This window comes from Patella vulgata, chromosome 1, assembly GCF_932274485.2.
Source record: "Patella vulgata chromosome 1, xgPatVulg1.2, whole genome shotgun sequence".
Taxonomy (NCBI): Eukaryota; Metazoa; Mollusca; class Gastropoda; family Patellidae; genus Patella; species Patella vulgata.
The window spans coordinates 38,545,126-38,557,686 of record NC_065879.2 but is presented as its reverse complement, the minus strand read 5'-3'; the positions used below and the strand labels follow the sequence as shown (position 1 = coordinate 38,557,686).

General features: G+C 36.1%; 1 protein-coding gene across 1 annotated transcript; it reads left to right on the top strand.

Moving 5' to 3' along the window:
- LOC126824007 (monocarboxylate transporter 13) lies at nucleotides 1-9,488 on the top strand. The gene is made up of 6 exons (XM_050553094.1): nucleotides 1-108; nucleotides 5,928-6,035; nucleotides 6,278-6,421; nucleotides 6,821-6,964; nucleotides 7,778-8,725; nucleotides 9,249-9,488. Exons 2-6 carry the CDS (start codon nucleotides 5,978-5,980, stop codon nucleotides 9,407-9,409), a joined length of 1,455 nt encoding a protein of 484 aa, XP_050409051.1. The 5' UTR covers nucleotides 1-108; nucleotides 5,928-5,977; the 3' UTR covers nucleotides 9,410-9,488.
- The last annotated feature ends 3,073 nt before the right edge of the window (nucleotides 9,489-12,561 follow it).

Sequence of the window (12,561 nt, the reverse complement as noted above, 5' to 3'; positions counted from 1 at the left end):
ATTTCCCGTTAACACGCGCAGTAGAGCAATGTGTTGAGTGTGTATACCACCACGAACTGATACGGCATGAATGAATGAGATGATACGCTGATTTGAGATATATTACTGGTGAGTATGTAATTATGTAGATAAGCGTCATATGATAAGAGAATATAGACTATAACCCCGCTTTCCATCTCTTGTTCACCCCAAAACAAACAAAGTCATTCGGAATATCTGTCGATAATGAAGTGTGTGGATTCGGTTGGCTAGAACTAGAGATTGCTTGCGCATGGCAATGGACATCGATACGCTATATATTTTCTCCTGAAGCTGCTTATTACTGGATGATTTATCGTGTTTTGTAACGAATGTCTAGATAGATGTAATATATTCTCCATAATATGTATTATTATTACGGTACTGGTAACGGGTCCACTTGAGTCATGTGTACCGCCATGATGAGTCTGAATGATGCAAGTAATAATTTATAGACTAACATACGACTCCCTTTAAAATTTAACGATGGCATGTTTTCGTTTGAAATCAAAGCAGTGACACGAAAACACCCATACATAGTGCACTTCTGGTATGCTGGAAGGGACGGTTGGGTATATTACTCTATGTTTGGAGGTGGCGATGGAGGGGCCGGGTTGAAGGGGGTCTCAGTCATTGCTGCTAAACACAAATTCACGCTGACGGCGTCGCTTCTTTGACAGTTTGAATTGGGTGGCGAGTAAGAAGGTATTCGCTCTCTTTGCAAAATGACTATAAAAGTGACTATAAAATAACCGCATGCCAGTCTCAAAGTGTTAAGAGGAGACAATGGACGTTAAACTCCATGCCTTTCCTTTCTACTTCGAATTGACTCTTATGTTTATTTTGAACATTCAAACCCTAAAATTGCATTACCATTGAATCACAACGTTAAATTGTTGCGATGTTATTACACCCTATGATAATTATGCGATCGGATTCTGAATAAAGTCACTAATTGGAATTTATGTCATGAATTTTATGCCAGTAAGAGTTTGCATTAAACCAGGGGGCGGAACATAAAAGATCACAAGTGTTTCAATGGTATGATGGAAAGTTAAAATGTACTCTGTATAAATAATCCCGGCGCCTTATAAATTCAGTCTGTGTTTGGTTTAAATAGTGTGTTATGTAATTTTTTGTGGCGAAGCACGATCATAAAACCTACATCAAGTAATATGAGAGAGTTTTTCGTTATAAACAATATTCACATTTTTATAATCGTGGAAATACATTTTTCTTGTGATCAATTAGAAAATAAACATGATGACGCAGGAAGGGTGACGAATGTATAGTCAGATCCAGTAATTTTCAGTTTTAATTGTCAATAAATTAAATTATCTTCCTAACAATAATAGCTGTTGTAAACGATTGATTGGGAGATTAGGGCAAAATTTAACTGATCATATCCATATTAATTAATATATTATTATAAATAACGTGAATTTTATGTGTATGTACCTTTTTATGTATGTTTTTGTGTGCTTTGGCAATTAAACTGTTTAAAATAAAAGAAGAAAACAATTCAGTATGGATTGTTGAACATTCCTGCCTATTTTAAACGTCATATTATTGGAAAATTTCGTCTGTTTTATTTTTAAACGTGTCTGTGTTCCCTCGGTTTAATAATCAAGGGAAATATCTATCTGCTGCCATAGATAATTGAAATGAAATGGGGTTGAACGTCCTATTTTCCTGCTCCATCCGGGATAATGAAGATGGTCACAGCCCATACGCCATGCAGTGTGCTATGAGGGAAAGTTTGTCCTGGCAGCTGCACTGTGTTCTACTGTTATTTCGCTTCAGTAGATAATCATATATTTATCACAAAATGTAGTTTAATTTTATTGAACTAATATACATATACTACTGCTTAACGATCTCTTTGTGCACTGGTCCATCATCCACCCTCTCCGCTGTTGTCTTTATACCTATTGGTTTTCCGATACGTATTGCCTCAATGTCACCATCCCCGTGGATTCGCAATGTGATTGTACTACGGTACTGTATAATAATAATTTATGATGTTTGTATTAGACATGCATCATTGATTTCTCGTGTAGGTAACACGGTGGGCCATAAAATACATTATTTACAGTATACTATTTATATAGTCTATATTATTGTCAAGGACAGATTGTGGGCTCATACATGTGAACTATTAGTATTTTTCGATAATATTCTATTTAATAAAGCGGCTTTAATTTAGGTTAGTATGATTTATATATGACGGGATGATACAACAGTACCGATACTGGAATACTGTGATATTGTCATCTGTTCAAGACGGGCTTAAAGTTGACATTATTATAATTATCGTCATCTTTTCAAGACGAGACTTAAAGTTGTGGGCTTTTGATATTGTCATCTTTTAGATACGAGGCGTTAAAGGGCCAATCTCGATTATATTTTGGAGAATAAAACTGCTTAATTTTGTGTGAAAAGCCCTTAAAAACCTCTATCTTAGTGCACAGCAACTAACTCAAGATACGTGATACGTTTTGAAACAACTTAAACCTGTCAGCCTTCATCTGGAAATTGAGACTGGATAAAACCCGAATTTTATTTTTTTTAAAAAACGATTAGGTGAAATTTACCGTTTGATATCAAGTACAGACCATGCACTGTTTTGTCCTCTAAAGAAACATTGATAGATTATCAGGTCACCCAACGAAAAAATTGAACCGAAATCTTAAAAAGGTTACGTGTCCGGATAAGAGGTTTTGTCGTTCACGTCCAAACGACTCAATATTTTGAGCTCAAATTTTGAGACAAGGTAAATACACGATTTCTGTATGTTTTGGCACTTAAATTGCATACGTGCTCGGACTTTTATTTTAGAGACTCTGTTCAAACTGGGATGGTCACTTGCTGCGACATCATGATATTGTCATTTTCTGAAGACGAGGCTTAAAGTTGTGACATTATGATATTGTCATCGTTTAGAGGCGAGACATAAAGTTGTGACATTATGATAATGTCATCTTTTCGTGACGAGGCTTAAAGTTGTGGCATTATAATATTGTCATCTTTTCGAGACGTGGCTTAAAGTTGTGTTATTTTCAACTTCAGAGAAGAGACATAAAATTGTAGCATTATGATATTGTCATATTTTCGAAACGAGGCTTAAAGTTATGACATTATGATATTGTCATTTTTTCGGGACGAGGCTTAGAGTTGTGATATTTATGGTAATACCATCTTTTCGAGACGAGGCTTAAAGTTGTGATATTGTCATTTTATTGAAACGAGACATGACGTTGTTAGAATATTGTCATCGTTTCGAGACGAAGTTTAGTTTGAATAATTTTCATTTACAATCCGAACGACAATGCTATTCCTTGCCTGAAAATCCATCTTTTCTGTACTTGTTCATGGTGTTAGATTTATTCATATAATATTATGTATTAAACATATGACTGTTGTTCTGCTAGACGTCACCTGTGACATCTACATTATTTCTTATGACAACTCTATTGTGAAGCAGTTATCTCTAATCAAGCTTAATTTCAATTTTATACCCTATTATATACACATTGTAAAACTAATGAAATATAACCCCATATTCTTTTTGCGTCATATACGGGAATTCCGATCGGAAAATGGAAGTTAGATGTTGATATATTTAGGGATGCATATCTTTTTCAGTATTTTGATTGATTAAGCAAGAGCTAAACCTGCCTATTGTAGGTCTTTCTTTAGGCCTTACATGTTATAATCAACTCTCGATGTCATCGGATAGGTCCGATTTTAAGTAGATTAAATGTGTAGCCATAAATGAAGAGACATGCTTGTAATCTTCTTGGTTTATAGTCAATTCTTTACAAATTATTGTTTTAGTCCTGTTGTGTAAGCTAGATATTGAAAACATTGCCTGCCAACAGATGTTATGAAACATCGTGTTTTTTAATGTTTATATCAACTTTAACAAGACATAAATGATTTAAATAAAAGTTCGACCTTTTGTTTTGCTCTGTAAACATAAATACAAATGACGTTCATGATTGGATGTTTCTGTAAAGTTTTGATGATATAAGTAGATCACATATGATTTGGATGACATTAATTTGAAATCTTGATATATTAGTCTAGTTAGTAAAGAATGTCCTTGAATGAATGTAGAAGTGAGCAAACTACCGCTTATCCCTTAAAATCTATTACGTATTTTATTTTGTATGAAACAGTACCAAGCATGGCCATGAATTATTTCATCTTTATACGTAAAATAAATAATACAAGTGCTAATCTGAAAGAGATTAATGGACAGATCAAAATATATCATGTTTGAATTTAACATACTCAACATTTCAGAACGTTAATACAAGAACCCAAATTGTAGGCGTATTAAAGATACATCCTATAGTATTCTTTGAGTACACTTTTGGGTGATCGCTGTTGATGCCTTAAAAGTAAAATATTCTAGACTTCAAAGCCAATATACACTATCCGACAAAACACAATAAAGATAAATCTTGTCAAAAAGGAAATGAAATGAAATGAAATGAAATGGGGTTTAGCGTCCTACTGTTTTGCTCCGAACTGGGCTAATGAAGACGGGCATACGCCATACAGTGTGCTATGAGGGAAATTTTGCCCGGACAGCGGCACTACGGCCTACTCTTATATCGAATTCCAACTGTCAAGGGATCTTTTACGTGCACGCCAATGTGTACACGGGACCTCGGTTTTTCGTCTCATCCGAATGACTAGACAGCTGTCCTTGTCAGGCCCTCCGTCCTGTTGCCAAAAAGTATATTAATCCCAGGGCCGTAACTAGCTCAGAGCAATGGGGGGGGGGGGGTCTCAGGGTTGCTGTAAAATTGACAGACAATGTATATCTATTGTTTTTATGGTCGACATTTTTTTCACAGGGGGGTGGGAGTGGGCGAAACTTTTTGCATTTCAGGCCAAAAGAAGAGCTGCAATAGGCGGATTTAGCTCTTGCATAATGTATGTTTAATTTATCCAGACTGTAATCAACTCTCAACTCTCGATAACATCATTAGCCAGCAATATTTACTGGATTTGAATCCATTTTGTGATGGGTAATATAAGATAAAATTGAATAATCGAGACTTTTTTATCATACCAACGTCAGTAATACGACCGAGACTAGCCTAAAATTGAATGGCTAATATCTCGGTTCAGAGTGAAGCAATTTGACTGTAATTTTCAGCATATTTTCACAGGGGGGTGGGGGTGGGCGAAACTTTTTGCATTTCAGGCCCAAAGAAGAGGTGCAATAGGCGGATTTAGCTCTTGCATAATGTATGTTTAACTTATCCAGACTGTAATCAACTCTCAACTCTCGATAACATCATTAGCTAGCAATATTTACTGGATTTGAATCCATTTTGTGATGGGTAATATAAGATAAAATTTGATAATCGAGACTTTTTTATCATACCAACGTCAGTAATACGACCGAGACTAGCCTAAAATTGAATGGCTAATATAATGGCTTATATCTCGGTTCAGAGTGAAGCAATTTGACTGAAATTTTCAGCATATTTTGTTGTCATTATCTATTTTAACTATTACAGCGAGAACTGTCAACTCTTTATCTAATCTTAACTAATGTCCCTTTAACATTGTCCATTAATAGTGTATGTATTTATGCATGCACTTTAACCAGTCGACAGACTCGTAATAACACTGCTATTTGAATCGCTTCAAGATAATATATTGCCACCCAAACCTCTTGTGGATGCGACACTTCAGTGAACATCGTTCCTTCAAGCTATGTCTTGGTTCAGTTGTCATTAGTTATGTTATCCAATATAAGTGGTTGTCTTATGTTATCTAATATATAATAAGTAACAGCTCAGTGATTCACAAACGTGGGACTTATAGACTCAAACTTCATTTCATTATTTTATGAAGTATATTATTGTATTTTACCTTTATTTCAGTTTTGTTGTTGTAAGTCTTATTTGGATACAGTCATACACAAGAAGAACAAATGACTTCAAAGAGCCGCCTGCCCATTGACAGGGGTTGGGCATGGGTAATAGTTGGTGGTAAGATATCATATTGCAATTTATCTCATGATTTAATAATAATATAGTTATATATATTTTAAAATAAACAGTGATTTTATTTTATTTGAAATTGTATTCAGAAACAGGCAATGCTGACTCCTGACGTTAATGTTAACATAACCGAACTTCCACTCAAAATAATCTGTCAGTAATGTGTCTAGTTTCTTGATTTCTGAATTAATAGCCTTGGTTCTTACAATAGGAAATGTTTTTATTTCCAGCCAGTTTCATGAATATTTTCTGCATGGTTGGACTGGCGAAATCATTTGGTATTCTAGTAGAACAATTTATAGAGACGTTTCATATATCTACAGCCTTGGCGACAATGGTAATCAGCGTTTCCGGAATAATTTATGCCTTCGCTGGTAAGTTGGCAATTACTAACGATGAAATCGGATACCAGTTATCTAGAATACAAGAATATATATTAAAATACCGGTCGAGGGGATATTTTGGGAAGAGGGGTGTGTGTGTGTGTGTGGGGGGGGGGGGGCTTTGTGTTGAGGAAAATAATAAAGCAAATATTAAACTAATTGTAAAGTTCAAACTATATTGTTTTGATCTTTTTACTTTCTATGAAGAGAAATCTGAATTATACACATATTTCGTTTCGTTTTATTTTCGATACATATCTGTCTGAAAAAAAAATAATACGTAACCGACTTGTTCAGAAAGCGGATGGTCGACTTCAAATCCATCGACCAAAAAAAAAAACCTGTGATACTACATGCAATGAAATAAGTTTTCATATTATAATTTTTCAGCTCCAATTAGTATCATCCTTGGCGAGCATTTTACAGCTCGAGCAGTGGTAATGATTGGAGGGGTAGTAGCATTTATTGGTATGTCAATCAGCAGTTTATTACTCAGCATAGGATTTGTAATAGGATTTCTGGGCATAGGTTTTGGTAAGTCTTCATTGTCTCCTCAGTTCGAATTCATTTACCAGTAAATTTACCTTAGATAAAAACAAATGAGGTTAAATATGTGTGAAAGACTTAAGGTAATCTTTATCCTAGTTCTGTACAATTTCCCTACCCGCAAGCGAATAATTGAAATAAAATTGAACCATGCGTTAGTCCCGAAATCACCTAGTTTGTGTCGAGTGGACGTTAAGCTCCCTCTCTCTCTCTCTCTCTCTCTCTCTCTCTGTGTACAATTTGCGGAAGATAATATGTGATACGTTTGCAGTAATACAAACCGTCATATGGCTGGATAATCATATCTATATATGCCGAAGTTTAGTTATAAGGTCATTCGACAGACTCCGGTACCCTGCATGTAACCTTGGCTGTATGACGGTAAGTGATATGTAGCGACACCCATAGAATTGTGATGCGGCTACCAGTTTACTTATTAGGATAACTTGCCGCTTTTAGAAAGAAGTTCTGAAAATGGCGTCGTTCAAATATTGTGAAAATTGGCGGGAATTAATTTAAAAACCGATCCAATTCCTTCCGATGAATTCGGTCTAAAATCGACGTATTTGATTTAAAGGACAACATTGGTGTCAGTCATTATCACATATGTGATAGAACTGGTTAAACACGTTCCAAATGATCTCTGTGTTAAAATTATATTTGGAATGTGTTTAACCAGTTCTATCACATGTGATAATGACTGACACCAATATTGTCCTTTAAGGCCGTCTTATCTTGTGTTTAGGAAATGAATACTGCTCATTGTATCAGTGTTTTGTCATTTTTTTCTTGTAATTGTAGGTATAGGAAACGCCACCTTATATGGAAATAGCCTAGTCATGGTAGGAAATTACTTCAAGAAAAGGCGGACATTGGCCAATGGTTTGGCTTTAGCGGGTGCTAGTATAGGACAATTTACTTTACCGCCATTTATTCAGTTCTTACTGGATACGTATGGTTTAAATGGCACGCTACTTCTGCTCGGAGCGCTCTATTTCCATGTCACATTATTTGGTTCACTGTTCCGACCAATCAAAGGTTATGAAACGAAATCTTGTGAAAATGACAGTAAAATACAGGAAGAGACTGAACTACAGACCTTTATTAAATCTATATCAAAAGAAGAAGTAAATTATGACGTAAAATTACGAGCACTCATGGCTAGCACGGGCAGCATATTCTTAGAAGAAGACACTGAGGCCACACAACTTAATGACACGGGTGTGATCCAAAATGGACACGTACACGATGCTTCCGAAAGAAAGAATATTTGTAGAAAATTATTTGATTTTAGCGTATTACGAAGACCGGTTTCAATATTTTATGTTATATGTAGTTTTCTGGCTTTTTTCGGTTATTTTAATTTCATTTTATTTTTACCTCTTCACGTCAAGGATAAAGGTATCGACAAATATGAAAAGGCACTAATGTTATCGATTTGCGGTATTGGTGATCTTTTGGGTCGTATTGGTAGCGGTATCCTCGGCGACCTCAACGTGATACAACGTTATAAAATAAAAGCCGTCAGCGTCATACTAATTGGGGTAGTTATTCTCTGTTTTTTACCAGTTAACAATTTTATCGTCATGTCAGTGCTCTCAGGATTTTATGGATTTTTCGGTGGTGTTTATGTAAACTATATGTCAGTTGTTCTTATTGACTTTGTGGGACTAAAATTAATGCCAAAGGTTTTAGCCTTAATTTTACTGATACAGGGTTGTGGGGCGGCGGCTGGTCAGCCATTTTTAGGTGAGTAGCAATATTTTTTGTAAAAGAGAGTTCAACTGTATTTCGTTTTGGTAGTAGGCTTACTAACTCAAATAATTTGACAAGAAGACTGAAAAGGAAATTTATATTTCGTGAAAACTAGTAACGATTGTGTGTATTAGGCATGTTACCATGTAGAACAGAAACATGTTTCCATGCGCTACTCATTTCGTTGTTCTTCTTGGAAGCGACGCCGATTCAAGTACTATCGATATGATAATTGGCGGGTTTATTTCTCAGACGTGTCCCAATTCCATGATGTCTGTGGGGACATCATGCTCGCTGCCTGGTCAGTACAGTAGGCCTACGCCCATACTTGTTTACTAAATTCTTTTTACCTACCACATGGACTTTAATGCTGGTTGATAACCAGTAGTCTGTTCTCATTGGCTGTCAAGGGAACCAGCATTAAGTCATCAATAAGTAACTAGGATTGATTTATCGAATGACTAGAAAGGGAATGGTTCTTAGACAATTAACATTGGATTTATATTATATTTTTCAGGCTGGCTAAGAGATATAACTGGTACATTCAATATAGTTATTTATATCTGTGGTATTACACCACTAATAGGCGGCACTCTACTTTTATTTTATCCTTTAGTTAAAAAAAGAGACGATATAGCACAGTTGCATACCACTGCCAAGTATGACATTTCTAGTTAGAGCCCTGATTAAATATGTTTGAATATTAATTATGTATCGTAAAGTAGGTTCACTAAATAATTAAATATATTTAATTTTCCATTTGTATTCGAATTAACTTGAATCACGTTCCCGTTTGGATTTTCGACGAATCACAAATAACTCCTCACAATCTTATTATATTAACATTCTCAGTGTAAGGTTGTAGTCAATGTAACAGATCGTAGACTGTGTTTAATGCGTGGACTGTGGATTATAGCACCGAGCGATACTGTATTCAACTATGAGGAGCATAGGCGTACGGGCTCGGTGACAGTTAGGGGGGCAGAACCCGAAATGCCCGAAAAAAATTCGGGTTTACAGACAGCGGCGTCGGTCTTCCTCGAGAGGCGAAGAAGCAGAGATTACCTTGCATGGACTCCCCCACCCCCACCCCAAAAGAAAATTTTGGAATATTTGACGGCTGCAAACACGTTTTCCTGCTATTTCAGTCCTTGAACAAAGTGGTCTATTATAGCCTAATTAAGATGTCTGACTCGAATTCCAATCAAAAGATCAATCGTTTACAGTCCACGAAGACGGGACCGCTAGCAGAAAATTTTGAAAATTTAACTGCCGCAAACGCGTTTTCCTGTTATTCCAGCCTGTGAATACAGCAACTTCAATTTGGTCCAATATAGCCCACCTGGCTGACCCAAATTCCAAACAAACAATCAATCGCCGCGGAGTATGGAGGCCTCACCCTCCCGGAGAAAATTTTGAAAATTTAACCACCGCATATGCGTTTTCTGCTATTCTAGCCTGTGTAAGCAACTCCAACAGTATCCAATGGTTTTGTAACCTAAATCCCATTTTAAATTCCAACCATTCAATCAGACTGTTGCAGCGGCATTCACAAATAATAATCGATGCCTGAAAAATGTCGCACAAAGTAGAGTGGCTCCAGACAAATGTTTTAATCCATAGTCAACTCTACAAATTCGTGGTATTCAATTAAAAGATAAGTAAAATTAGTGTTTTATTAGGGCTTGGTGACAGGGAAGCAAAACTAGAAATGCCCGAAAAAATTTCAGGTTTACAGACAGCGGCGCCAGTTTTCTTCGAGAGGCGAAGAAGTGGAGCTGACCTTGTAATATTTGACGGCCGCAAACGCGTAAAATTAGTGTTTTATTAGATTTTGGGCACTTTATTTGCCAAGTAGATGAAATAAATTTTTTTTCACTTTACCCGTCTGCCCGAAAAGTCAGCTTACCCGAAAGTTAGGGGGCAGCTGCCCCCCTGGCTCGTACGCCTATGATGAGGAGCACTGTACCATATTTAACTGATACCGGCTATCGGATTTCCAAAATCAGAGTTATTTCCCTTGTTTTACAGAATTCTCATATTTTTGTGTCCTAGAAAAGAATCTCTTTTCCTGTGTGTATTGAGGTGTGGATTGAGATTAATTAAAGACGTTGTTTGCTAAATCATATAGTATCATAGAAGAGAAATAATACCATATATGTATTTGTAAGTAAAACTTGTTTTTGCTGAAATGTATTTTGAGAAATGTTGGTCATGTTATTATGATACTCATAAAAGTATAAAATATATTATTTTAATAGTTTTTTTATTTGTCCAACTTATCCTGTGATTGGTGGCGTGGAGGGGGTGGAGGGGAAGAGGGGACTAAAGTACTGGTTAAGATAATATTAAGTAGCAGTGAATCTTTGAGCGCTGTAGAATTACCTTAAAGTCATCTTCCTTTCTCTTATGTCTTAGTACTAGGTCCTGTATTCAATTCTCAGGGGCACACAAAAAAGGAATTTGGCTCGGGTGTCACCAAACTTCTGCACCAAACTGACTATATTACATCTATGTACTTGCCTTCAACAATATTATTGGTATTTACATATCTAAATACACGCATGTAGCAACCTATTTTCGCGCTCATTATATAATATGAGCGTCCATCTGCAGTAATACGTCCAGTAATCCGACACAGTGTGAGGAAGACAGATTTTCCGGAGAAATTTTGCGATGTTAGGCTAGCAATCCCCATGGTTCAACGTGCACAGAGTTTTCAACCACACAGCCCCTATACGAACCTAAAGTTTCCTAAACCGCTGTGAACTTCTTAATCTTTAAGTAGAAAATATGTGACTTTAATTTGCCCTACTATCGTACCCGAAAGAATTCCCCTACCCTGTTGGGGTGTGGTGGGGGTGGGGGTATTTCGGACTATTTCGGTTAGGTGGTGACATTTTCGTAGGGTTTGACAAGCACACTTTGTCACGGTGAAATTTCGGTTTGTTCTTAAAGACTTAAAGTAGCTAAGTTTCTGACTCGATATCATCCAAAATCTTCGACATTGAAAGCATGAATTTTTTGTCAATTTAAATCAACATTGATGTTGTGATCTTACCGAGAAATGATGGGCTTCTGATATCCATATTTAAGACAAAATAAACAATTTACCATTGGTACACAACGCGTACACCATAATGCGTTTCAGTGCCATTTGTAACAAGGACCTCGGAGAACGAGGCTAGACATATTCAACAAGTCATGTCAAACGGTGGCACCATATTCTTATCCGGAGAACATGCGCAATAAAGACTATTGGTGGATACTGGAATAACCAGACGCTAGAGATTGCCATTCGATAGAGACTTCTGGCGTATTTCGCCGAACATTACTGGTTAGAAATTACAGTAAAAACAGAAACGATTGAATGTAAATCAGTTTATATACATTCATATTACATTATTATATGCGTTGCGACCCATTTGTTTCCAATTTCTAGGTCACAAATATTAGCGATTTAGGCCCTTTGACGTGATATCGCTGAAAAATACATTGGAAGGTGCTGTTACAAAATTAAGGTAACGATGCGTAATTTGCAAGTTTTGTTGAAATATCAAATTTGTTACGGCTTAGATTCAATAGTATTTAAAATAGGCCCACCAAGAATTATTCACTGGCAAAATATACGAAAGAGGAGTGGTGTTCAAACAATTTGCCTTCTTGCATAATGAATTTGCTAAAATTCTTTAAGAATTTTTATATACTTTAACCGTTTGTACCAGTAAAAAATTAACTTTTATTCTTTGTTCTAAATTTAATATCTTTCTGTTGACTTCCTTCAGTTTTCACTAGTTAGTGTTTCTGTGTAGAGAAAAATTTCAACAATC

Bases quoted from the DNA above. Each gene is read 5' to 3' on its own strand.
- LOC126824007 (XM_050553094.1), top strand. From the start codon at position 5,978: ATGACTTCAAAGAGCCGCCTGCCCATTGACAGGGGTTGGGCATGGGTA. The intron at 6,036-6,277 runs GTAAGATATCAT...TTTTATTTCCAG, and splicing joins GGCATGGGTAATAGTTGGTG to CCAGTTTCATGAATATTTTC. The intron at 6,965-7,777 runs GTAAGTCTTCAT...TTGTAATTGTAG, and splicing joins ATTTCTGGGCATAGGTTTTG to GTATAGGAAACGCCACCTTA.